At 45.3% G+C, this 27,440-nt stretch overlaps 1 protein-coding gene across 4 annotated transcripts; it reads left to right on the top strand.

The window, feature by feature from the left end:
• The first annotated feature begins 10,132 nt into the window (after positions 1 to 10,132).
• Positions 10,133 to 22,850, top strand: MYOT (myotilin). 4 transcript variants are annotated; one of them, XM_064672147.1, is made up of 10 exons: positions 10,133 to 10,343; positions 12,133 to 12,735; positions 14,497 to 14,650; positions 17,051 to 17,152; positions 19,150 to 19,199; positions 19,787 to 19,919; positions 20,402 to 20,609; positions 21,068 to 21,233; positions 21,730 to 21,863; positions 22,252 to 22,850. In XM_064672147.1, the coding sequence occupies exons 2-10, from the start codon at positions 12,299 to 12,301 to the stop codon at positions 22,422 to 22,424; spliced, it is 1,557 nt and encodes a 518-aa protein (XP_064528217.1). In that variant the 5' UTR covers positions 10,133 to 10,343; positions 12,133 to 12,298; the 3' UTR covers positions 22,425 to 22,850. The 4 variants fall into 4 exon arrangements, with proteins under 4 accessions (XP_064528217.1, XP_064528218.1, XP_064528219.1 ...); XM_064672148.1 differs by having other exon boundaries at positions 10,141 to 10,343; positions 14,500 to 14,650; XM_064672149.1 differs by lacking the exon at positions 12,133 to 12,735 and having other exon boundaries at positions 10,144 to 10,343; positions 14,500 to 14,650.
• Positions 22,851 to 27,440: the final 4,590 nt, after the last annotated feature.

The following is a 27,440-nucleotide window of genomic DNA, read 5'->3' as shown; positions in this document are numbered from 1 at the left end:
CCACACAACAGGAGATGAGAACAGAGCATCTAACATGAACCAGTGTGTGAAGGATGAGTTTGTCTGCAGACCAGGGTGCTGCAGCAGCACAAACAGACTTTCCCAGTGATGGGGTCTCCTCTCAACTGAACTCACAGGATCTGCTCCAACAAGAGGTCAGGCCAGCCTTCCTCAAGCCCTGGCAGCTGCAGCAGCCCACGTATGGCTGCCTGTATTTACTGTATGAGCCTCGTGTGCTGCAGGGCATCAGTCCAGGCCCACTTGCAACACTGACAGCCATCATCTTTGGCCATGGCCTCTGCCACGTCAGAAGGTCTTAGCAGCAATCGTGGCATCGAGGAACTAATGCCACGCAACTGAGCAACTGTCTTGAGCACAAATTCATTAGCTAGTGCTATTCCTGCTTAGTGCTAAAGTTCAGTGCCTCTTTTATCGTGCTGGAAACTTGTCAGGAGCTGTTTTTATTCAGTTCAGTAGAGCAACCTCTCTCCAAGGTCTCCCTTCTCACCACAGATACAGAGCATCCAACCTTTCTGAGCAAGCTTCCTGCAATTCCTCATGTCTTAAACCACAGACTGCCACAGTCCCCTCTGACCACTTTACATGCTCTTGGTAAGAGGCACCTCTGTGCCTTCTGTGCGTGTCTCGCCTGATTCCAGACTCGTCATGGATTGGAAAAAGAGTGGAACATGAAAAGTGGTAGCAGTTCTAAGGAGAATGAAGTCTTCTGTTGTACAGAAAAAGAGGAGGCGATGACCCTCCAAAGCAGTTTTGTTAATGCTGTCTCAGGCACATGGAACAACCTTTAAAGCAGATGTGTCAGCCCAGGAGCTCCTTTCATAATCTGCACACGTCTGATTTTTCATCACCCTTTTTCTCAGGAGGCAAAAGAGAAAAAACAAATCATCCAATTCTACAGGTCCCGAAAACTGACTGTACCAACTGTTCCCTGATAGATGGGAAGGCGTCAGTGCAGCCAGCATCCCAGGAATCTGTGGTGCAGTCCAGCCAGGACTGGTTTGTGCTGGGAACCCAGGGCAACTCAATAACTTTGGCTTCCCAGGCCCTCCTCCCACGCTCGAGGGTTTGGGATTATCCAGCAGCCATTGCATCATGGCACAGTGATGGCCTCATGATATAACCTTGGACAGGAGCCATCCTTGAGCTGCTTGAGAGATACTTATAAATCAAGAGCAACAGATAGAACTGTGAAGGCCACGGGTGGTCCAAGTAGATGGGTAACTGTACCTGGGGCCCTGTGCTCAGGACTCAGGGTAACACTGCAGGTTTGAATGGGGCACACAGTGATGTGTTCTCATTTTAACCAGGCAAATCCAGCTAGACTGCAAAATATCCATCACTGTAATCAGGTGTGACTGTTTTGGAGAGTGACAAAGCAGAAAAGAGAGAGAACAGATCTCAAAGGGAAGTAAAGATGAAATCTGTAAATGTTTTATTACCACAATGAGCTAATAAGATTTCAGTAACTACTTCTTTTGTGTCAATCCAGTATGCTACAGTCCTCATGCAGAGGGATCCAGCACCTGGTTTATGCGGTACCATTTTCACTTTCACTAGAATAACAAGGGTTTTCTTTAGACTCTTCCAGCCAAATGCAGGAATACCCTAACTCCATCATGGAGCCAGGTTTCAGAGGTGACTTGGGTCTTTTACAGAGATCCGTATCAACAATCTTGATTAAGTGTCTCCATGTTTTGAAGGTGACCTGAGCCTAACTCTCAAATATTCAGGATGCTTCTATTTTCTCTGCACCCGCTCTCCAACCAGCATATGTTCAGTTCACAAAACAGAGTCATCTCTGTGTTGTAAGGAAAAGGAGATAGTTCTAAACACACACTGCTTTATGTTTGTCTCTCCAGGTTCTTAGGATAAATCCAAAGGCTAAGCCTCCTTGCAAGTCTCAGCATCCTGTCAGGGCCAGAGGAATGTCACAGTAAGTATAAACATTATTGGATCGAATATACTCATACTCCTGAAGTCTCTGGTTCCCTCCTGCCTTGTTTATTTTTCCACACACTGGGAAAAAGTAGAAAGCCACCAGTGTTTTGCTGTCCACTGGTTCCTCAGGCAATGCAGTCTCCAGCAGCCAGAGTTACACCCCTTTAATTCAGCCTTATCTATTGACCTTCAAAGAGCAGGTTACACATGTTTTAAATTATTATTTACAGCATTCTAGAAATATTTTGCAAGGATCAGCTCAAGCTCATCTTCAGCAAGTGACTAAGAGACAAGGGTCATCATGAATATCAATATCTGGGCCCCAAGCTCTGGAAAAGGGCTTTCTGGCTTGGAACATTTCCCAGTCAGAATTGCCAAGAGAATTGATGGAGCAGGTGACAGGGCTGGAAGTGCTCAAGGAGCTGCCACACAGTTATACTTCAAAGATTCACTTCAGAACAGATAGTTGGTTTAGAACACACACTTGGCCAAGAGCTGGGGAGGTCAGAACACCTAGAGGCAAACTTGCACCTTAACTCAGGGTGGGAGGGAAAGAGCTGATAACCTGGATTATTTCAGAGAAAAGATTATAAAAAAAAGACCAGTGTCACAACAAAACAAACCCAAGCACTTCATTTGCATATTTTATGCAAGACACATGGTTTCAAAGCTAAATGAGAAAGATATTAGTGCACATCAACACTCCACCATGGCACAAGGACATATCTTCCACTACAAATATTTGATCATCTTAAAACTGCTTTTCTTGCTTAATCAGAGGCCTTATTGTAACCTCTGTGTCAGCTGAGCTGCAAAGTAGGATGTCAGGACAGAGTACCAAAGATCCTGCTCATTTCTCTACATTCAGCCTCACTGTAGCTACCACATAAACCACACAAGCCAGGAAGCACCAGACCTGGGATCAACTAAACCACGTCAGGATCTCTGTAGAAGGGGACAACTACTGGCAAGCAGCACTCGTCTTTACATAGAGACTGCAAGATGTGGACAAGTAATTGCCTTAAAGCTCTAAGCAACACTTATTGGTTATCAGCCCCTCTTCCTGCTAACTTGATGCTCACAGGCCAAGGAGTTATTTCTTCTTGGAGCACTTGAACAGAGGCTCTCCATGGGGTATTTATCAGCCTGGGACATGAACAACAGATAAAACACTCTGAATCTTCTTCTCTTTCAAAGTAAAGTGCCAGCCACGCAGCCAGGTTTGTGCCTAAGGAGAATTCAAGCTGTAAAAGTCCCCTTTCTTTGCCATCCAGATGCAGAGTCCCTCGGCGAGCCTGACCGGGTCTGCCTACGGGAGCACACCTGTGTTCACAAAGGTAAAGGGCTGCCTGAACAACAGAGCTTGCTCTGCAGCTACCAGCACTAGATTGTGGGTTTTCTTGTTCCATCAGAAGCTATTTCTAGGCTGGAACATTGGTTCATGCACAACTCAAAAAAGCCAACGTACTTCGTTGGTGATGACTATCAAATTAATGCCTTAATTGGTAAATGATCCAGACAGAACTATGTGAATTCATCTTATTTGTTTCCTGCAGGGGAGGCTGAAGTGGAAACCTCTCACATAGTAGCTTCCCTTATAATGTTACATCCACTGGAATAGATGTTTTTTCCTGCATTTGTATCTTTCTTTAACTGCACAAGTGAGGCTTTAATGAGCACTGGTTTACTGGTGAAAAAAACCTCCCCTCACAACTCACTGCAAATGCATTTAGAATTAAACCAACTCTTGTAAGTAAAATAAAAATAGGGGCATGAGACCATCTTCTTCCCTGAAGGATGTATCATTTCCTAATAATTGCTTTGATGGGAAATACTTAGATCAGACATTTAACACAAATATTTTTCTCCTCCAGGGCCTGCAAAACATAAGGGCTACGAAGGGTCAGTTGGTGGTGTTTGAATGTCGAATTCACTCTACACCCACCCTACAGGTTCACTGGTACAGAGAATATGATCAGATCAGAGATTCTGCTGATTTCCGAATCCTGCGAAAAAGTAGGTGCCGCTACGTCTGCTTGGTGTCATTTCACTGGGACAGGGATGAGACAGGAGGAAGAACTGCTATAAAAATCAGGAGATTGTACACGTTCATAGAGGCAGAGTTAAGTTTCCAAGTATCAGATGACCTGAAGTCACAGGCTGGACAGAGTCTGCACTTCCTCTGGCAACGCATGAGAGGGTCGGGCACAACGGGAGGAGATTCCACACTGTTAGTTATTAATGACACCCCTGCTGAGCCATGGAGGCATTGTCACCATGTATTAGAACTACTGATGGACTCAGGGGGAAAAGATATAGATATATAGATATATAGAGATAGAGATAGAGATAAATTTTAAACAATTTCTGATTCTCCCAGGCATGAGGCCAGAGCTCCAGCGTGCCAAATTCACAGCAACTAACCCCAGAGTCAGAGGAGCTCTTTCCATGTCACCTCAGTGGAGAGGTGTTTGTACCCCCAGGTTCCCCAGCCAAACCTGAGCTTTCCCTATCCAGATGGAACTTCTCTTGATGGACACAAAGAGAGATGGTTCCTTTGTAACCAGGGTGACAGCTGAGGTGGGGAAGGGAGTGAGGGCTGAAGGGCTTTTTTTCCATTCTGGCCTTATAACCATTCAAATTTTTTCTCTCTTATTTTGAGCAGAGGCTTGTTCATCAGCAGTTCCTGGTAAGTGCACTGTGCATGTGGTGTTAGACATTCCACCAGTTAATTACCTCACACTGGGGATTTCCCACCCAGATAAAACAATAATGTCCAAAGGGTGGACAATATTCAGAGTCAGACCAAGAGCTTTCAAGTTCCTAATTTTGAAAAAAGCACCCAAAAGGCCCTGAGTTTTTTCACAACACAATGAAAAATGTATCGACCCTCTTTAATTAAGTCAGTGAAGAGTACCCTGTGCTAAGGGAAAACATATCCACCATTCTGAATTACAATCTTGTGTGAGGTTTAAACTTGTGCAAGAGAAGACAGAATTTAGCAAAAAAAAACCCCAAACCCCAATCAGCCAAATAAAAAGCCAAAAAAAACCCACAAAAAAAACACTACAAAAAGTGTGCCTTGTTTAATTAATATCACAGGAAAAAAGAGTCTTCCTTCATTTTTTGTTCCTTCTGAATCCCTTACCATCCTTTGCCCTATACATCACTATTTTGCACTTTACTGATGCCAAGCCTCATCACTAAGTCACACTCCTCCTGCAAGGACCAATTTCTGTAGGTTAACATTTGGCTCTCTGGTACAACATCACGCCTGAATTTGTTATTTCAGAGGAAGTCTGCACCCTGGTTATTACAGAAGCTTTTCCAGAAGACTCTGGAATATTTAAATGTGTTGCTGAAAATGAATTTGGATCTGCAGCATCCAGTGCTCATCTCTCTGTTTCCCCAGGTAAGCACATGGATTTCTGTGTTGAGCAACTAAGCACGAAAGAATTTGCTGCAGCTCAACACCAGGGAGAACCACAGATATTTGCCAAGCAGAAGCCAAACCCAAAACAATTTTGTAGGCTCAAGAGAAGAGAAATGCCCCAAAAATGCAGTCTTCTTGGGTACCTTTCAAAGTTGGATGCTAGTTGTTCTGTGGATCCCTCTTCTACCTGGGTCAAGCATGACAATGTGGAGATGATGTTCCTTCTCACAGAGGAGTCTCATCCCTGTGCTTCATCCCTTCAGGGATTCCAGCGTGGCCCAACACATGGGCTGTGTCTGTACCTTGTTTATTGTAACACCTGAGCTGCTTGGCTTGTGCTGAAGGCCACCTGCAAACAGAACAGCACCTTTCATGCATCCCAAGCTCAGCAGTCCTGAGGGAGGGTTGGCTACTGCAGCTGGGCAGGTTTTGGTCTCTGCAGAGCCCAGGCAGGCTGAGCTCTCATCCACCTGCTCAGACATTCCAGTCTCCTGCCCCCCTGTTATTGCATGTATTGTGTTGGTGAACCACCACCGCTTCCTACCTGACTTGGGGACAATTCTGCTTCCAGGAGCAAAAGAGCTGGAGAGCTTTTCAGGTGCTGCCCACAGGCCAGCTGTGCAGGTCACCATGAAGAAACCCAGCTTCCCCAGGAACAGCCAGGCAGGAGCCAAGGACCGAGGGGCATCTGGCCTCCCATCCTACAGCCCAGAGACCCCGGGGCTGGGCAGCCGAGCAGCAGCCACCAGCTTTGGTCAGATGAACTCCAAGGGCCAAGCTGAAGATTTTCATGGAGCTTATGAAAACTCTCCTCGGGCTTCACCTCTGCGGTAAGACAAAGAAAAAAAAATCATGTCCCTGGGTTAGTTTTTTACAACACTTAGGGGATGAACTCTCCAGTGATTCAGCTGCAAAGCTCCAGTGTCCCTTACCCTGACAGGGGTTCCCACACAGTCATCTGAGCTGTTTGCCTGTGTGACAATGGCAATGTGTAACAGCAGCCCAGCTACAGAACAGCACAGGCTCAATTTGACAGAGTGTGTCATTACCCAAAGGCTCAGGTAAGTGCCTGATGGCACTGTCAGAACAGCCTATCTGTAAGTAATTTAAAGGCATCACCCCAAATCATAGCCTGTAGAAGACCTTTGGCTCCACAGCAGAGCACAAGACAAAGATCACAATACCTGGGAAACATCAGGGTACAATTCTGTTGCCACCTCCTTCCTCTGTAGCCTTGGCCAAGTGGCATCACCTCATGTTTCTGTCTCTTATTCTGAAAGACAGCAGTAAAACTCAAGGTGCTGGTAGCACAGTGCAGATGGTACCTGCAAAACACCTGTGGAGGGGAAGTACTGAACCAGTGACACACTGAATGGAGTGAAAACTGTCCCATGGCATGGCAGGGACACTCCCCACTCAGGTGATGAGGAATTCCCCACAGTAATGAAGTGTTGCATCTTATAACAAGACTCGATCCAATTTCCATCCCAAACCCAGCTCTCAAGTCACTGTGCACTTACTGCATTATCAGTTACCGTGTTTGATTTTTCCAGAGAAGCAAAACAAGTTAGAACACACATATTGGCAATGCCATCCCCATTTCTGTAGGGTTTCTCAGGGTTTAAGGGCAGAAAGGTGACCTCAAAGGGTGACAGTTCAGAACAGACATCCAAGCCCAGCAGAGGAGTTTCCTCAGCCCTGTCTGTGGCAGTGGGAGCTCTGAGGCAGACGTGTGGCTCCTCTCCCAGCTGAATTCCAGCCTGGAACTGCAGTGATCCTGTTACAGCGTGTGTAAACGGCTGTCCGTGACAGAGAGCATTCCCTGTGGTACAGATTATTTTTGGATGTGCTCAGCCATTTTAACTAAACCGGTTATTTTAACAATTCTGAACACCCCCCCTCCAAATTTCACTAGAGGAGAGATCATATTTCAACATGGATGTATCCATGCACAGGAATTATTTCACTAAATCACTGAGTAAAACTGGGTTTGCTTCAATAACTTGCAGATCACTAAGAGGAGGCTCTCAGTTTGGCTTCCATGAAATCCAGGGAAATCAGCTGGGACACTAAAAAGACCCCACTGCATGAAGGGATATAACATGCCATCAAAATCAGCTATGTAATAGCTTTTTAAAATATAAAACATTAACTAGTATACAGAGCTGCAGATTGCTTTTGACTGACAGCAGTGCTGAACCAGACTTTGGACACATCTCAAGATACAGAGTGAAACTACTAAAATATACCCATCTGTGAGCATTTAAATATCTTTAAAGCCCACAGACTTATTGCCATGTGCTTTGAAACATCGATATGAACGGGACACAGCATTGTAAATGTTGCTGTTACCTCAAACTCAGCAATCATGGCTAATGACTGGCTGTAAAATAAGTCTTTTTAGTCAGATTTAGCACATAACTCTCTCATGTAGCATATGTGGTTGCAATTGTATTACCAAAGGCAAATACCAACAAAGACAGTGATGACAGAACAAAGCCATTACTGGGAATAACTATAAAATGAACAAAACCCTTGTACTCTTACTTCTCCCAGTTACTGCTTAGTAACAGCCACTCCACAAAAGCCAGAAAATGCAAGTCAAGAAGACTCTCACTACTCCTTTCTGAGCCCTTTATACCTGCAGATTAGAGTGTGTCCTCCTCAACAGCCTTAAAGGAGCAGAACAAAATCTATGCTGATTATTAACTTCATTAAAGGAACTTAATCCAAGCAAAAGAAAAGGCATCAGGCACTAACTATACTGGTAGGCCTTTTAAGTAGCTTTTCAGTGTCCTTAATAAATAAGCAAAATATTCTTAACTCTCCTTCTAGACATTTTTTCCTGCATAACTCAAGCAACTAAGGAGAACCTGATCAGTCACAGCAAGTCACCATTCTTAGAAAGTAAACTGAAGCAGGACAGAAAAGCTGGTTTCTAACACCTCGAAGTGCTGGGCACAGCACTATTAAGTTACTTGGCACGGGCAATGAGATTTATTCCTCTGCTTTTATCAGTTCAACTTCCAGTTCTTTCTATTTTTTTTTTCCCCTATCTTCTGGATCTCACGTTTTTCTGTTCCTTCTCTTTCACACAAGTCGTCCCCCTTGTGTCCAGTCTTTTAAGTGTATAAAGCTGTCCTTAAATTGGTGCCTTGCAGCCACCTTCAGTTCTGAACTAAGCACACTGCACCCTCATTGAAGTCGGTGGGGAGTCAGGGAGCCTGTCTGAGCACACAGCCTGACCTTTACCATGTTCACAGCTTCCTGCAGGGCAAATGATCATCCCACGGGTACCTTTTTTTTTTTTAGTACTCACTCTGCACAAACTACCGATTTTTAATTTTTATTTTTTTTACCTCAAAAGCAAATAACTTCTCCAACAACTAGGGACACACTCCCTCCCTTAATCACTTCCACGAGGAGGAATTTAAATAAATTAGCACTCAATTAACACCTGCTATGTAAGTTTTAGTTCACAAACGCTGAGCCGATGTTTAATACAAACACTAAATGTGGATTAACCTCTTGAAGATCGCTGTGCTGACAGACTCAAGGGCACAGTGAAGGGAGAGAGGAGGAGGTTGAGAGCCCACACTCAGCCCAGCTGCAGTACTTTCAGGCTTGGGGTGCTTTTAAACAATAGCCAAGAGTTGCCAGAGTATAATTAAAATACTTAAAACACTATAATGTTAATTTAAGATGCAATTAGGCATTGAACTGTTGATTAAAAGGGATACGAATCACCTAATTGCCACCAGGATCTGTTGCTGTGCTGGTGAAAACACCATAGTTGCATTTTTTTAGTCCATGCAAATAGCTGTAATAATGAACATAGACATAAAACTATAAATATTTAACATATTTTTATCGTATATTATTTTTGTAAGTCTAATGTTGCTATTCAGTTTGTGACTGTTCAGACACATCCATGAACAGTGCCACTGCTCCTGACAGCTCTGCACTGGAGCGGGGTGGGGTTTGCCCTGGGGCCAGGGGTACTTAAACCACGTTTAAACCTGTCTCTGGAGTACTTATTGCCTTCAAGTGCACAGCCTTGAAAGCAGAACCAGGGTGTTACCACTACACGGGCAATTAGTAAATGAATTAAACAAGGAATTTAGAATCAGAGAGTGGTTGTAGTTGGAAGGCACCTTAGAGATCACCCAATCCCAAATCCCCTGCCATGGGCAGGGACACTTTGCACTAGACCAGGTTGCTCGGGGCCCCGTTCAACCTCGCCTTGAACATTTCCAGGGATGGGGCAGCCACAGCTTCTCTGGGCAACGATTTCACTGGGATAACGGAGTGGGATTTAGGGACATTAAAACATACTCCAGCAGTCCTTCCTCGCTGCTCCCTGGCGGTGCCACGGGCAGAAAAGCTGCTTTTCTGCTCAAAAGCTGTCGCCTTCAGTTCTCTCCCTTCTCCTGCGGAGCGAGAGGCGCTCCCGGGAGCGGCCGCGCTGAGCTCCGGCCGCGTCCCCTCGGGACGGGACGGGACGGGACGGGACGGGGAGGGCCGGGGCCGGCGGCTCCTGCCCCCTGCCACCCCCAGAGCTCCCGGGGGAGTCCCCAGACCCGCAGCGGGGTCCGGGAGCGGGGCCAGACCGGGGGCAGGAGCGAGGTCCGGCCGCCCCTTCCCGCAGCGCCCGGACCAGCCCCTGCGAGCGCCGGGCGGTCCCACCGCTGCCCCCGGCGGGGGATTCGCTGCCCGCGGGCACCTGCCCAAAATCCGCGGCTCCGGCCCTGGGACGAGTGTCCGGGCAGTGGAGACTCTTATTGTGACACGGCGGGGTTGGGGACACGCGGGTCCCGCGGTGTCACCCTGGCTGCACATTAAAGCCTCCCCGTAACGCCGCGCAGAGGGGGCTATGACCGCCCGGCCCGGGGAATGACCGTCCCTGCCCCAAATACCGCTTAAAGCCCAGGTGACAACTTCTAGGCTGTAGGTAAGGTGCTTGTTTGGGGTTTTGGTTTTGGTTTTTTTTGGTTTTGTTTTTTTTTCCCACGTCACTTTTTGCTTCGAGGCTGGTTAGGGAGGTGGCATGAGGGACTGCAGCCCGCCGGGAATGCTGAGGTGGAAAGGTGCCTTTAAGGTGAGGTGCTGTCAAAGGTAACAGAGGAACAGTGGAAACAGAGGAAAAAAAACCCTTTGTTTTTTGGTGGGTTTTTTTTTTTGTTTGCCTTTTTTTTTTTTTTAAGCAAGCTGTCCCTATTGTTACTTACTGCTGTCATCTCGTAAGGTCAAAAGTCTCTTCGGATTTATTTTTTTTTTCCCTCCCGAATCAAGGTGGAATGATTTGAGGAAAACGGTAACTTACCCCTCGCTGTGAGAAGTGACGCTGTGGGTCGGAGCTTGCTGCGCTCTAGAAAACAAAGTAAACGCTGGTTTCTGTGCGCAGCCTGTGGGTAAAAGGAGAGTAAAAATCTGTACACAGGTAGTCATATAAAAAGTGGGATAAGACTCAACAAGTTTTCTGCATCGGTGAATGAGAACACAGTGTGGACATGCTCCAAAAATTTGAGCCAGCTTCGAATTCCAAGAGCATGACAAGGGGAAAGTTAGGGAATTTTTACTATAAAGCCTCTGTTTACATACAGTTAATGTACAACTAATATTGATGATCACCTTTAGGAAATGAAAGCCTTGAATTTTTGAAATGAAAGTGATGTCTTCAGTTATCTCCCCCCATGGGGATTTATGACCTCCTGGAGCCCTTCTTTGGGCTCTCCAAGGAGAGGAATACAATATACTGGGTATATATAGCAGCAAAACAGCTGATCTCGGTGGGGCAAGATTACAATTTTTTCCAGCACATGTAACTGGGTGGATTTATATTCTCTTTTTTTTTTATTAGTAGCTTTATGTTTATTTTGGGGGATTATTTTTTTTATCCTGGAGCTGAAATTGTTTGTTCATTTTAACAAGCTTGCTCAGCTCAGTCTAATGAAACTTTCCTGGCTGTTTAGTTGATGGAAAGCCCAGGTTTAGATATCAAGCACCTGCAAAATAAATGCACCCCTTATCCTGCAGCTAATTGTCAGAATGACAGTAGTCATTCTGAATGAACAGAATGAACAGCAAGTCTTGGGAAATCACTTCAAATGGAAAAGCACAGTCCTTGGCATTCCAATCCCAAATCTCAGTTGGATATGAAAAGGTCTGAATTCAAAACCCATTAAAGAAGAAATCAGGACACTTGGTTTCAAAGGTTTAGTTTTAGGATTAAAAGCAAGTGGAACCTGTTTCATGCTTCCCTATGGTATAAGGAATTTCTCAGCACAAATAGCCAATTCTCTGAGGAATAGTACATTTAGTATTTTGACAGGGCATGAAGTAGAAGGATCCGGGGATCTTTAGCTGAAATGATATGTGGCAAATTACCTTGCTTAGCAGTAGTATCCACAGTTATCTGCAGATTTATGCAGGTGGCAAGGGGTCTTGATAAAACAATTGCTATTTATTCAGAGTTTACTGGGCTCTGGCATATAAGAGCCACAGTGAACACTGTGCCTGAGGCAGACAGACTGCATGGCTTGTTATTGTAATCCAAAATGTTCAGACAGTTCAGGAATAGTTCTAATAAATCCTGAATATCGTTATTCTAAGCTCAAGCTTTAACTGTCAGTTGCCTGAACCTCCTATTCTTTGGATTGCTAATGACTGCTCACGACACAGCATTTTTGTGATTCAGCTTGTGATGTACAATTTATTTTATCTGTATTGTCTTCCTTAAGGGAAAATCCACACCAGGAAAGCCTCTATTCTGCAAGGCAAGGGTTCCATTCTATCCAGGAGCCCAGCCAAGAAAACTTTTGTGGCCTACCACCTAGTTTTTACCAGCCACCCATCCAAAGCCAGTTATCACCAACAAAAACCCAGGACAGCCGCGAAACCTCTCCTATGAGTGTCCCCAACCTCCCATCCGTTTCCTCCATGTGCCAACCAACCATGTTTAACTACGAACGTCCAAAACACTTTATCCAGTCTAAGAATGTGTGTCAAGGGCAGCAGCAGCCTCCAGGACCCGCAGCCTCCGCGGAGTCGAGCAGAGAGATCAAACAGTCCTCCATCCTCATTCAGCCTCGCAACCCGAGCGGGCAGAAATTCTCCTCCTCGTCATCGCTGAGCTCTTCAATCACGCTCTCCTCGCCTTCCTGTAGTGCCCCCAAGGAATCCACATATCCCATCACTCCTGCATCTGCACAGTCTCCTGCTAGCTCATCATCTGGGCAGAGGCTTATACCCATGCCTAACCAATCCCCCGCAGCATTCCTGTGCTCAGTGCTCCCCTCGCAGCCCGACTATAACAGCCAAACTCCTTCTCCCATGGAACCTCAGTAAGTATACACAGCCTTCTAACCTCCCCCTGCTTCCCTCCGGCCTGGCCTCTCCCGTGCACTGACCATCCCAAATCCAACCACCCCACGAAACACCAGCTGGGGCCAAAGCCAATGGCACAGCTCCCACTGACTTCCCGTGTTCAGGGCAGGATTCTGCAGGAGTCGGGTTAGGAGGCTGAGCTTTGCCCCTGGTGACTGTGTGGGAGAGATGGGTGTCCATCAGGAATTAAACTGCACAGCTGTGTGGGTTTTCTGGAGTCAGTTTGAGTAGTTTAGTTTGATTTGAAAGAAATCTCTTAATTGGGGTTATTCAGAGCAGAGGATTGACACCCATCTCAAATTAATTTCCTCAACGAGCATGGCTTATGAATGGGGAGTTGGAGGAAGGCAGTAGTGCTTCCCACATATAAACAACTTAGAGAATTGTCTAGTAAGTCTCAGCAGTGTTTTCAGGTTCCACATCATGGTGAGACTCTACACTCACCTACAATACCCTTTCCATTAATCATACGTGCAAACAGAAAGGCAGCCACTTGAAAATATTACCCCTTTAGACCAAAGACTAAATTCTTTCCTGAATATGTATTATATCATTTTGCCTTTGGGCTGCAATCCAAATATCTCCCAAGGTCAGTGAGATCTCAAAGGGAGCTGGGCCTTGCCTTCTCACCAACTTGTATTCCTGCCAATATTAGCTGGAGGTCCTGGGGAAAGTCAGGGCAGAATATGCACAAACACTCAACTGGAAATATTAGAAAGGTGATAGGGGCAGGGGTCCTGCTGGCCTGGATATAAATCAAGGTTTAAGTGTCAGCTTGCATTCAGGTAACCTGAATGTTTCTGGGGGTTTTCTGAATCACAGCACTGTGGGAAGAGGGAAGGTAAGACAGAGCGGGTGAGCTGGGGCTCTCAGGAGTGTTTGCTAAACTCCCGCAAGAGTGTGGGGCATTAGAAACACATGTGGAGTGACTGCTGGAGTTTGTGTGCATAGTGTGGGGTTGTTTGTTTCCATAGCAAAGGGTGTGGGTGCCTCACTATGCTTTTCAGATAAGCTGCTCTTAAATGCAACACCCGGAGAGTTGAGGAATTATTTTCCCAATCACGCTACTAATGGGCAAACAGGGACATGAGACATATTAATCTGTTGGCAAATTATTAAAGTTTTTAAGTTATAACTTAAGCAAGTTATTAAGTCCGAGCCGTGCTGGGAGTATTCCAGAATTATAACCCTTCTACCCTGCTCTAATGAGCAGAATTCCCAAGTGACAGGGGGAAGAGGATTTTCAATAGAAACAATTTCTGAACCCAAGTGCAGCACACAAGGGTTGCACATCACAAACAAGGTTATAGATCCTGTCAGCACAGAGTGCTGTGACCTCCAGCAGACCTTTGCAACCCCTTCTGATGGATGCTCCTCTTTTCCCAGAATCTTTCAGAATCAAATGTACTATCAAACTCCAGGAGTTGATCATGTCTGTTGGCTATGGATTACAGGACCAGGATATGGGAGGGGCACGACACAGGGATGCTGAACAATGAGTGTTGTGGGAGGACACTCAATGATTTGGCTATGCCATGACGCTTCCCCTTAAGTTTTTGATACCCAGCCTGGCCCATTCATCTCCCAGATGCTTTATGGGTTCATTTGAACCACAGTTTTTAGGAGGCAGGTTCACATTTTTGTGTGCATTCAGTGAAGCTGCAGCAAACAGCCCAGCAGGCCCACGGGAGTAACTTTGTTTTCTCTTCCTGCATGAGCAGTTACTCCCAGCCAATGTATAACAAACAAGCCAGCATCAACTCTATGCAGAAGACATCAGACCAAGAAATTAGAGGAACAAAAGAGGCCCTCATTCAGGACTTGGAAAAGAAACTCCGATGCAAAGACAACCTTCTCCAGAATGGCAACCAGGTAAGGGAAACCTGCTGGTTAAAGAGACATTTGATGGGACTCTCAGTAGTACAAGCAGAGATGAGTTCTAGTACCCCAGAGGCTGGAGCCTCCAAACTGAGCTAAAAGCAAAAGGAAATGCAGGAGCAACACTGCCCAAACACCTCTGCTCAGAACCTCAGCAGATCCCACGGGAGTTCTTTGAGCCATTTACAAACAGAATATTCTTTCAGTGTGATGTGGCTGAACTTTTCCATTAGAAAAGTTAAAAAAAAACCTCTCTGCCAACAGCAACTCCATTTCTAATCATGGGTCAGGGGTGGAGAAAAAGGTGTGGTTTAGAAAGACTTACATCCAACCTCTTCATTTCCCAGCACCTTTTCACAGTTATTTTTGGTATTAGAATGCAAATAGCTGCTCTGGTGGGCCAGGCTCAGCTCAGGACCAAGAAGGCCCTTCCCAGTAGAGGAGCAGCACATGGGCAGTGCATGATGGAAGCCTGAATGTGTGGCAAGAGAGATGGTTGCTGTGAGTGTGTCTGTGGGCATTTACTGTGGCAGCTGAATGTCTGCATCTCCCCTGACTTCAGTAAGGGATGTGTTGACTTCTGAAAGCCATTTGATGCAGCAATATGGCTTTGAGCTGCTATTGCCTTTCCCTCTTATCCTGCAACCAAATTAAGTCCAGGCTCAAGAGAAAGGTGCGTGTTTAGAGCTGTGGCACAAATTTAAACTCTCTGTTGGGGATCCTGCTGAACATCATATCCACACACAACTAGAAACCCAAGGAGAATCCCTCAGTTCTGCAGATATGATTACACCCTGGCTTTCAACACTGGGGTTAACAAACCACTCAAAATCATTAGAGCTTGGTGAAATATTGGAATATTTGAAAGCTCATTCTAGAGACTACCACCACATATGGTAAACTTCTTTGATTTCTTTTTATATGAACAGCAACAAATGAAAGAAATTAGATGAGCTTTTATCATAAAGTCTGTCTCCTATAAGAAGGCCTCAGCCTCAGTACTTAATTATTTATTGTGCAGAGGGGCAAAATGCAATCCTCTTTACCAAGGAAACCAAATCTGGGAGAAAAATTTGCTTACCAGCGGGGAAGCCCATTGCAGCAAGCTAGAGTGAGCAGGTCTGTAATGTGGGAACCTTCCTGCAGCTGGAGGCAGACTGGTAAAAGCCCAGTGTTTATAGGTTCCATCTTCTTTCCCCTGAAGCAGAAAGGAGTTTTTTCATTATCATCAGTGAGAACACATTTGTGTGTAATTTTAAATACTGAAGGGGAAAACAAATAGGTTAAATCTGACTTAATGTGTTCCTAACAGGAATGTCCTATCTGCTGGGAGAAGGCTTGTTGTAGCAAGTCAGCTTTTCTTCCCATAGGAAGCCAGGCTAAAAATAAGGCTTATGCAATCACCACTCTGTGTCCTCCTCCCCTTGTCCTCCAGCAGCGTCTGACCCCACTGGCCAATCTCAGCCACACTTGATACAGACGTAAGGACTCAGGGTTATTAAGCCCTCACAGGTTTGGCTAAAGGTCTCGTGCTCTCTTCTAAAGAAAAGTCCCACAAGCCTCCCCAACCTTTACCTACCCAGCAGACACACACACACACACACACACACACACATCTTGTTCACAGCAGAAATTCAGCCCGAGTTTGTCCACACGTCACAAAATCCAAACTCAAACTTTGTGGGCAGAGAAGTGCCAGGTGTTCTGGTGCTCAAGGGAGTAACAAACTCTTCTAAAGTAACCCAGCTGACAGAGCTTGAATTTAACTCTGCTCATTTTTATCACTGTGTACCACATCTATTTTGCAGGAACTTTCTGTTTCGTGCCTGAAATGTGTCCTTGCCTCCCCTACACTCAGCACACAGCATTTCAACCAGTGGATGCTGCACTGGCATAAAGTTCCCTCGTGCTTTCAGGGGTAGTGCTGCTCCCCTCTGGCTGTGTCTGCTTCTGGTGTGGCTCTTGCTTTTTTGGGAGCAGGGGATGCCAAGCATCCATCATGCCTGTAGCTCCACAGCTGAATGACTTGGGAAGTTTTCCCAGTGCTAACAGAGAGGTACCCTGGGACTTAGTCTGGCTTCTGAGGATGATGCCATCAGTTACCCATAAATAATCCCAACAGAGAAAGAGGAGGAGTGGAAGGCCACAGATGGCATTAGAGAGGCTTTGATGAACAGGCAGTTTAATCTTTTCTGCATTTCAGTGCTGTATATATTGAGCTGACTTCAGTGGGCATCACAGACCGCAAACCCTCCGGGCCAGACGTGGGGCTGCTGTTCAGCTGCTGCTTTCATTGACAGCACCCTGAATTCGTGGCATATTAATGTGCCCTTACAAGCTGATCTGAAATAGTAAATGGACTTCTGACTAGAATTCCTCTCCTCTCTGCTTTAGAGATTAACTTATGAAGAGAGAATGGCTCGCAGGCTGCTCGGACCAGTGAATGCTGCCTCTGTGCTGGAAACACAGAGTGAGGACAACATGCAGAATGCACAGGTAAATGGGGACCTGTCTCTAGAACGAGGATTTCCTGGTGATTGTGCTGTGACCTGCTCCTACCTGAATGGGGCAGAGATGGGGGTTGTTTGGTACCAGTGTGGGGAGGGGGCGGCTCTCCCTGGCAGAGCTCTGTACAGGAGAGATTTGGGGCTCTGGGGGGTGGTAGGAGAGAGGGGGAGAATTTAAGCACCATTCCCTTGCTGGGCCTGATCTGTAGGAATGACCTCTCCAGGGAGGAATTACAACAGCTGCTGCACAGCCTGGGACACCCTGGCTGTGACAGGCAGGGAGCAGCACGGGGAGGGATCCAGGTACCCAGTGCAGGCTTGGCCAGGAGAGCAACATTACACCTGTCACTGACAATGTCAGATAAGTGGCATTGGCTACAAGAGGTCAGGGCCTTGGGGTGGGATCAGATGGGCTTTAGCCCTTCTGGGGGTCTGCAGTCATTGAGAGAAAGCAAAGCAGTTATTTCAGCAGCCCACATGCTGATAGACAAGAATCTATTACTAATGGCATTTTCAAAAGAGTTTCAGTTGGAGACTTGCATCATTTGCTGGTTATTCAGGCTGGTTAGAAGCTCTCTTTGGCACTTCTGTGCTCAAAGTTAGTGGAAATGTCCATGGTATGGCACTGGGTACCTGTGCAGCCAAAGAAAACATCCCTCCTGCTGCTGCAGCAAAGAGCCAGGAGCAGGCAAACACCTGCCAAAGTGCAGTTAGCAAAACTCCTCCATGTAAGAGACACTTAAGATCACAGCAAGGGAGGAATACACAATTTGAGCTATTTCTCCCCAACAATCACCTGGCAACAGCAGGCAAGAAGGGAAAATTATGGATGTCAGACAGCAAGGGAAGCCTTATCCTTTGCAGAGAACAAGGAAGCATTCAGTCAAAATAGGATGACTGATAACTTTTCGGCATGGGTGAAATGCTGCTTTAAAGAAGAATATTGGAAGCAGAGATTGGCTCATGTTTGGGATATCTTATTCCCATTGTTCAGTCTTATTTTTAAATTGATTCATTCAGCCTGCTGATTCCTCAGGAACTTAACTACACAGTCAGTTCATGTAACAGATCATTAGAATCATCAGCAACTTCATCACTACAGCATCATTTCACAAGACAAGTAGTAACTGTACAGAGTAAGTGAGCAGATCCAGGCAACTGCCTTTGGACTCAACACTGAACTCAGCCCAGCAAAACCCTCGTCCATGTAACACTTCCCCTGAACTGAAGGCTGCTTTGTGCTTGAACTTTAAACCCAGGCTTAAATGTTCCTCAGGACTGGGCTGCAGAGCACAGAACCAAGCACTGGAATGGCTCAATGCAAACACTCCAGAAATTTCCATGCAGTGTTTGCTCTCTCTGACTCCATTGCTAAAACGAGTCGCTGGCAGCAAACTCTGCTGCATTTTCCAAACATCCAGGCTCCTAACAGGAATCAATCCTGGGTACTTTGGCAGATTTAGTCATGTGATTGTGGAGTTGTCAGCAAGCTTAGTTGGTGCTGTGATCTAGAAAGAAAAGTATTTTCCAGCTCAGCAAGTGTCCATGGCTGTTGGTACCATATTTAAGTGGGCACAATACAACGCTCCTGCCAGCGACTCCACTTCTATTCCTGCTATGGGGAAGGACACTCTGTACTTAGCTCTCATTTTAGACACTGCCAGTAGTACTGCTCCTCTCTAACAAGGGTTATTGGCTGGCCCAGAGCCTCGTGTGCCAAACCAGACTGCACCTCTCACCTGTGCAGTGATGAGAAGTTCTGCCCTTCTATTCATGGCACTTGTCACTGTCATGGCAAAGCCTACGCTGAACACAGAGGGTGTCAGGTCCTGATACCACTTCCTTCACCTCTTGTCCCAGTGACTTCTGAAGTACAGTCAGTTTGCTTTTAAGCAGCAGTCAGTATAAGAACTTAAAATGGCTTCTTGTTCAGTTTATAGATAAATCTTTGTAAGTGAACTCACCTCTCCTCTTTCTCTTCCCAAGCACCAGAATGCAGAAAACGTCAGGCTGCAGGTTCCTACAACACATGTAAGGTAAAGCATGAACTTTATGCTATTCTTCAAGACTTTATTTCAAATGTTTCTAGGCAGTGTTAGTTTAACTTCACTACTTATCCCTTTTTCTAAAGTAGTAATTACCAAACTTCTCACTTCCTTTCAGCTAAAATGCTGCTGTTTGTGGATGGTTGATGATGCCTATGATCTTAATCCAGCGAATTCTAAGCATAGCACTGGAGGTTTAAAAACTCCATGCACCTTGGGAAAATACTCTCTGTATTCTAGAAGGCTAATTTCTACTCAAAGCAAGGGCTGAGAATGCAAATGTTGAAACACAGCATGACAGAACACAGCCTCCACAATTCTTGTCAATTCTTTTGGATATTAGGCCAAAGATGAAGGTTATGCCTCTGTGTTGAATTGAACAACTTGAGCAAGAGAAATGGTTGCTCAAAAGCCACACCTTGCAGCTGAAAAACCAACCAGAACTGTAGTTCTGGATTCCTGAATGTGTTGTGTTGGATTCCTAAATGTGTTGAGGGACTCCAGCTGCAATCAGAGCTTCAGTGTCATTTGTGCTACGGTAACTTTTACACAATTACCTGTTTCTGTCCCCTTTTTAGGAGCAGACCATCCTCAAGAGGAGATGAACGTGGACATGACTCAATCCAGGAGAAGTTTTTCCAGCCCCGTTTCACACAAGTGCCTGAGGACGTGGTTATTGAGGAGGGACGGTTCTGCAGGCTCGACTTCAAAGTAACACCAACTTCTCCCTTCCCATTCCATTCCCTCTTGGGGTTTGGGGTGTGGAGAGAGGTCTCTGAGCCCAGAGCACTAATGGCAGGTGGTGCAGGGTCTCCCTGTTTGATGTAAACCAAGAAATAGGAGATGGCCAAATGTTTCAGCATTTTCCCTTGGCATATGTAAATGGAATTAGCTGCATAAGAATATGGTGAAAGCTAAATATTGGTAAATGTGGATCACCACAGATCTCCCTGGGAAGAATGAATATTAATGCTCTGCTGAAAAATAGGCATTTTGGCAGGGAACCTTGTGCTTTGCACTGGGATTCCACTACTTCAGTGGACACATCCTGGACACACATCTAGTGAAGTCTGTCTAGGACCAGCCTGCCTTTAATGAGTCTTCCCTGAAGCAACTGTGCCCTTGCTGGAACAGACAAGGTTTTTATTATCTTAAAGCTGTTCAACTCTTCACTGCTTTCCTCTCCCTCACAGGTGAGTGGGCTGCCCACTCCAGATGTGATGTGGTACCAGAATGGAAGGATGGTTCATCAAGATCAGTTCCATAAAATGATAGTGTCGGAAAAGGGATTCCACTCGTTCATTTTTGAAGCAGTCAAATCATCTGATGCAGGGGCATACGAATGTGTGGCTGTGAACCGTGCAGGAGAAGCATCTTTCACAGTGAAAGTGGAAGTAATTGGTAAGACTGAGAGCACTGATAATTACTTGGCAATGCTTTCCTCTCTGCATTTGGGACATTAAACAATTAAGAAGCAGAGGGAGCCCTCCAGACATTCAGGCTCAAACAATAACAAACACCTTATCTTTTCTAAGGCTATTTTAATAAATGTATCTGAGATGCCACATTTCTTCAAAGCACTTATAGCAGGATATTTAGACATAGTGGGATGTCCAGAATTTAATTTAATTAATGTCATTACTCTCCGAGGGTTGATAACATATATTAATTGACCCTCCTTCTAAAGTGGATTGTGTTTACTACACCCTTATGCTCCTGGGAATTGCCTGCAGGCTGAGGAGATGCAGTAAGGAACACGTGTCCTGCTGAATTTAGCATTCTGAAATCTTAAAGCCTGAGTGTGATATGAGCATTCCACGCTTCCAGTAACTCCTCCTTATCTTTCCTCTTTAATTTAGCAAAAGAACATCACATGCCTCCAACTTTCATCTTCAAGCCACAGAGCAAAAAGGTTTTCGAAGGAGACACAGCCAGGCTGGAATGCCAGATCTCTGCCATCCCAACCCCTCGGATTTACTGGAAAAGAAACAACGAAATGGTACAATATAATACAGACCGAATAAGGTACCCCGCTGATGAGTTGGCCGTTGGTGTGTTAGAAAACAATAGCCGGTATCTGTTAATTCAAATTTAAAATGGGCTGGTTTCTAAAAGCAGCAGGCTGGAAAGCTGGGCCTGCCCCTCGTGTGCATGGCACCGGGGCACAGATCACTGTGCCGGACTGGAGCAACCCTGAGAGCCTTGTTCTGAGGGCACAGAAGTGCCCAGATGCCCCTCTAGCAAGGCCTGTGGAGAAGCACAGCTTTAGGACTGAAACATGGAGTGTTTCCTTGTGCTCTGAGGCTGTGGGGCTACAGAACAGCCTTGCTGCCATCCGAGTTGTGTCACGATGTGAATCACTGGTGGCTCGTAACACAAACACAGCATTTGTGTCTGCACAGTTTGCAGTGCCCTGCCAGAATTGTTCTGGGGCTTCCTCAGCGTGCAAACTGACTCTGATTTCAACATCTCCCCTCCTTCCCCCTCAGAGCACTGACACACGAACACCTTCATTTTTCAGCTTGCTCCATGACAACACCGGGAGGATTTGCCTCCTGATCCACAATGCAAACAAGAAGGACGCTGGCTGGTACACTGTGTCTGCTGTCAACGGGGCAGGAGTGGCCACGTGCCACGCCAGGCTAGAGGTTGCAAGTAAGTACCAGGTCACAGTGCCACAAAAAAGTGCACCTGTATTCAGAACAGGCCCTCAAGATTAACCTCAAGAAGCTCAGACAGCTGGGAGGATTTCTTCCCAAAGATACTGAACTGGACAGAAGTAACTATCCTGTGAAAATCTCTTTTGTTTAGTACCAGGACACTGTGCTGTGTCCTTTGCCCTGTTTGAAGACTATAATTTGATTGGCACCAGGAGGGAGGGTGAATTTAAGTCTCTGGTGTCTGAGATATGGGCTTGTCTGTTAAATTCTTCCCAGGGGTTTGCTGGTTTATGCTGCAAATTAAAAGCAATTGGGTTGCTCTATTGTGGGTCTTGCTACAGTCTGGGAAGACATTGAAAGAGGCTTTTTTTATTCTATTCCAGCACATGCAAATAAGCCACTTCCAGCCCCAAAGCAGTTACGGGTTCGACCAACTTTTAGCAAGTACTTGGCACTTAATGGAAGAGGACTGGATGTGAAACAAGCTTTCTCACCAGAAGGAGAGTTTCAGCGTTTGGCTGAGCAGTCTGGACTGTATGAAAGTGATGAACTTTAACTGGAAATGAAGAGGAAAACTCACACCTACAAGAGACGGTTACAACATAGATGCAGTTAATTGGTGATTGCTCTAATTAGCAAAATACCTATCTACATATTTTTACTTTGACTCTTGCACATTCAGCTGTTCCCATTTTACCCTGTTAGATTTTATTTATATGGTTTGGTGACTATAACCATTAACTGAGTATTGCATTTGAACTATAAAGCCTAAGAAAGCAGGTTAATAAGTTTTTTGCAAGTGTGGGTGGGTTTAGTTCCACCTGTGCTTGGTTACATGCTAAGGTAGATTGGTTTGTACTGCTTCTCTAATATCACTCGTGATAATATCAGAAGTCTGTACTGTCTGAATACTAAAACCAAATAGACTAGAGTGTTTTTATGAGAATAAATTAGAGGCAAATAAAATTTTAAATAACCAACATCAGCTGTGACTCTTCCTTGGTCTGTTAAAAGCAGCTTTCGGGTGTCTGGCATCAGCTGCAGCCTGGGAAAGATGGATTCTTACTCTCCTAAACCTTCCACTGGTCCCCTCCTGTGTCTGCTCCCACTGTCATTTGTCATCTGGCACCTATAACCTGTTTAGTACAGACTAAATGCTGACACCCCCTTAACACTAAAACATGTCAGTAAGGCAACAGCAATATTTCTTCTCCTTGCACACTTGACCCAAAAGCTGTCCTATATAATATAAATCATTAAGGATACCACATTTCCCCTCCTTTAATCAAGGAGTGGTTGTGACTTGTCTCACTGTTGAGACTCAACAAGCTGTTGATTTGAATCATCCAAGTGGTTTGGGTGCTGCTATTCACAGCCTCCTTGTTCAAAACAATACTAAACACCATGAAACCTGATTTTGCCAAACTCCAGCCAAACAAAACTGAAGATTTTTCAACTGTACTTGCTGTAAGGGGGTTGAACTAGCCTGAACTCCTCATAGAGGTGCACTGTGCTCGCCAGCAAACCCCATGGGCATCTTCCACAGTGGAAAAAAATGAGGCCTCAGCTTTGCCCTGCCCTGCTGTACCACTAAATAACCCCCAAATCTGAACTGACTATTAAAATCCCAGCAAAATCCTGCAGCTCTACCACCACACTTCTCCTCTGGGCTGCCCAAGTGATTAAACACTCCAAGACAACTCCCCTGATGCCCTTTTGCAGATTGGAGCTGATCGGGTGCAAACCAGTACCCAGTTTGTCCCTGGGCTCCTTTAGAACGTTGGAAGGTTCACATCCTTTTCCTGACAGACCTCTCTCTGTACACACAAATCATAAATAACTGAGGTGACTTCAACCCTTTACCAGCAATGAGTGTGTCAGCTGCACCTTCACTCCTTACTCCACTTGTCACCCGCCCAAAAGCGTCACTGGGGTCGAGATGGCCCTGACTGCCCTTCCCAGCACAACTGAGTGACAGCTGAGATGGCAGAGCAAGGTTGGAAGCTGTTGTCATCCTCTAATTCCAGCCTGTGAGCAGCCCCTCTTTGCCCCTTCCCTCCAGTGAGGTTCAGCAGGGTGAGCACAGACGTGAGTGACCTGAGCAAAGTCCCACCTCTGGGGTGATATCACAGCACGATGTGAACCCTCCCAGACAGCAACAGCCACAGTTACTAGGAGAGTTTGCTGTTGGGAGCAGCCCAGAATCACCAGCTGAAAAGAGGCAACAACACTTGCTCCATCTACCTGTATTTCCACACTTTTTTGGAGGACTCCCTGTGAATATCATTATTGAGTCTGACTTAGTCTAAGGAATTAATCTGAGCAACTAATAATACTTGAGCACAAAAATGGTTTTGAAAACATAACCAAGCCCTTAATGCCACGATCCTATAGTTAGTAGCAACCATGAGTGTGATTAGATGAGCTTTTCTCTTGTTCACATTGAGATAAACCATGGATTTGGTTTTGTGCCAACTTTTTAGATGAGTATTTGGCATGGGAAGTCTACAGCAGAGAGACAGGAAGAACTGGAAACAGCGAGCCCAGCTGAGCAGAAGCACATGTTAGTGTTCTTATCTCCTCTGACATCTCTGGAGAAATCAATTATAGGAGGCCTGAATTTAAATCACATGTTTATAAATTGGAATCGTGCTAAAACACTCTGGACTCAGAGCCAAAGGCCTGCTTCACACACTTCATTTAGCGCTGATAGAACACAACAGAAGAACACGTGAACACGCCTCAGTGACAATGAACTGTGTAAACCAGAGATATTTCATTTAAGGCAGTGGAATAAGGTATTAAAGTAATAAACCGTCTGGCCCATGCTGGGTGAAATCCAGATTCACAAAGAGTTGTTGTTTTATGAATGTAAAAAGAAATGGGAATATCTTAAGGCTGCATATCTTGTGAGTGCTTCATGTAAAGAAAAGTGTTATTACAAGGTCTGGCTTAAGTGGTCAGTTGTGAACGCAGAAGAGCACAACAACTAACAAGGATTGTACAAAATAAAAGTTCAAGCTTACCTCAGTTCAGGTTCCACGAGTTGAGCTGCTTTATTTTCCCATTTCTGATAGATGAAAATACACCTCAACCTCGTTATCCCCTAGGAATGGGGGATCTGTGGGCTGGTACAGCAGTGGAGGATGTATCTTCACCTCACCTAAATCAAAGCAGGAGAGTGGGGAGAAGTTGTTGTTTCTCAGGCAGAACAGCTGGCTCAGGAAAGGAACCCGAGCTGCATTAATCACACACATGTATTTGTATTTCATATCCATAAACCTCTTCTGGATAATCAGGGGAGCTCTTACCTTTACCACACGTGAAATCCAATTTACAAGGCATGGTGTTTCCATAAAGACACCAGGAAAGGCTGATCACCTCAGGCACGTGCAGCCACTTTTCTCAGGTAGCAGCTGGCAAGGCAGTAATTCATCAAAAATGCAGAAATTCAGTCAATGCAGGGAGCAGACTCAGATCCATCCTTTCCATTTTTTTGGCAATAGTTGGTGTCTGGTCTGTGCACTGGTTGCTGATGGCTGTTGGAATAGATTTCATAACCTTTTGCAAGGTCAAAGACTGGATTATTAGTCCTCATTATTACCAATATTAGAAAAATAAGGGCTGAGGTGATTTAAAGGAATGGTAACTAATACCAGCCCCCTATTTTTTCCCTGCCACTGAGGGTGCTCTCAGGTCGTCACAGACCTCTCACTCAGGTTCAGCACACAAGCTCTTCTCTGGCCCTGCTGTCCACTGGCTCTGGCTCTGTGTCCTTCCTACTCATTACCCACCTTGTTTGTTGTAGCCCTAACCCTTGTAGGACAGGGAAGTGCTGCTGCACACCAGAGGTAACACAGTAACACTGGAATGTGTGTGGCGTGTGACAGAGCACAAGCCCAGAATTATCACAGCACAGTTACAAAAGATTGGCCAACAAATCTTGTATGTACACCTTATGGCAAAACACCTAAAAAGCTCAGGTTCTTCAAATCTAAGCAAGAATCTCTGAAGTCAATCTAGTCTTTTCTGTGTAAAATGACAGCCTGAAGAGAGGGCAGGGAGCTGCACTGGAATTTCACTGGCTTCTGCTTTCCTTCAGGATCCATCCTTGCCTCCAACATCTGCACTGGAAAAGTGTCCCTGCTAAAGAAGAGCTGCTGGCTGATGCCCAGGTCTATCCAGACTTCTATTTCCTTGCATCCTGGTAAGTCCTTTACAACAACATGTTGTGAACATGCTGTCAACATCATCTTTCCTCGGATAAAAGCATTGGCTTGTGTTCCCTTCCTTTGTACTCAGGAATCACAGTATTTCTCAAGCACAGCATAAATGCTCACTTTTACCTTTTCATGGGTGAGTTGCAAAGGTGAAGCTAAAAGGGAGAATCCTGTTTATAAGATTCCAGAAGAGTTTAAAATTACCTCCTCCTCATAAACACGGGTCACACAAATTCCAAGCTCATCTTAAAAAAAAAAAAAATCTTGCCTGTGGGCAGCTGTTTCCATTGGAGCAGCTGGGAAACCACCCTGGCCAAACAGCCTCCTCAAACTCAGCCTTATCCTAGACCCAGTATTAGGCAGGTATGACCTGTACAGGCAGCCTGGCTGTAATAGTTGTAGCAAGGCACAATTTTGTAGCCAGAAGTTATGAAAATTTTTTAACAGCAGAGGAAGGCAGAATGTGCCTGAACTTGATTCAGAGTGGCTCCATGAAAGGACACCCAATTTAATGGCATTCTTACTTATAAATAGATCTGCTGATCTCTGGACAGAGAGTGAAAACTTCTCTAAAATTAGAGTCTACCTTTGTTCCTAACCAGGTGCTCTTGGGGCCAAACCAGTGGAGATAGTGCTAAAGAAAAGGTGGGTTTTATTCTTTCCTATGTTCTTAGAAACTGCTGACTGTATTTTAGAAGTTGCAGAATACAAAAGGAGTCACAGTTGTCCCCACTGTTACTTACAAAAGCTATTTCTCCACAGGATAATATTTTTAACACCATAGCAATAATAAAAGCTAGACTTATAAAGAAAAATCACTAATTATGCCCCAAAAGTCAAATGGGAGCTTGCTCAGGCCCAGATCACACACTGAACAGCAGAGTGAGACCAGTGAGTTTTAGCAATGGTATAAAGCTGTGAGCTGGGCATTTGCCCAAATGTTAAACAGAAACAGATGTATGAAAAACAAACGAGTTTCACAGCAATCTATTGGGTCACAGGCTGCATCTGCAGCAAGAAGAAAGATTACTGCAGCTTCTCCTTGCTTTACAAAAAGTTTTTCAGCAGCCTCTGGTAGTTCTGTAGCCAGGGTAAGTCTGTGCAAGTACTTCTACAACATATTTTTTACAAAATTACTTCTACAAGAAGAAAGGGAAAAGCCCCCAGGCTGGCTGTAAACACCACTGCACAACAATGCCTGCCATCCCTCTTGGCTCTGAAAAGAAATGTGTATTTCTGTATCCTGACCTTTTGCAAGGGCCAAAAGGAAAATCCACATTTTAATCAGATGGAGAACACTTTTCTCCACAGAGCTGCCCATCTCTTTTCCTGCAGGAGAGATTGTGTTCCTG

This window comes from Pseudopipra pipra, chromosome 15 (assembly GCF_036250125.1).
Source record: "Pseudopipra pipra isolate bDixPip1 chromosome 15, bDixPip1.hap1, whole genome shotgun sequence".
In the NCBI taxonomy this organism is placed as follows: domain Eukaryota; kingdom Metazoa; phylum Chordata; class Aves; order Passeriformes; family Pipridae; genus Pseudopipra; species Pseudopipra pipra.
Note: the sequence above shows the minus strand (reverse complement) of the source record. Positions and strands in the feature narration are given on the sequence as shown.

Excerpts from the sequence above, each read along its gene's own strand:
- MYOT (XM_064672147.1), top strand. The coding sequence starts at position 12,299 with ATGAGTGTCCCCAACCTCCCATCCGTTTCCTCCATGTGCCAACCAACC. Across the intron at positions 20,610-21,067 it reads AGTGAAAGTGGAAGTAATTG|CAAAAGAACATCACATGCCT; the intron begins GTAAGACTGAGA and ends TCTTTAATTTAG. Across the intron at positions 21,234-21,729 it reads TATAATACAGACCGAATAAG|CTTGCTCCATGACAACACCG; the intron begins GTACCCCGCTGA and ends TTCATTTTTCAG.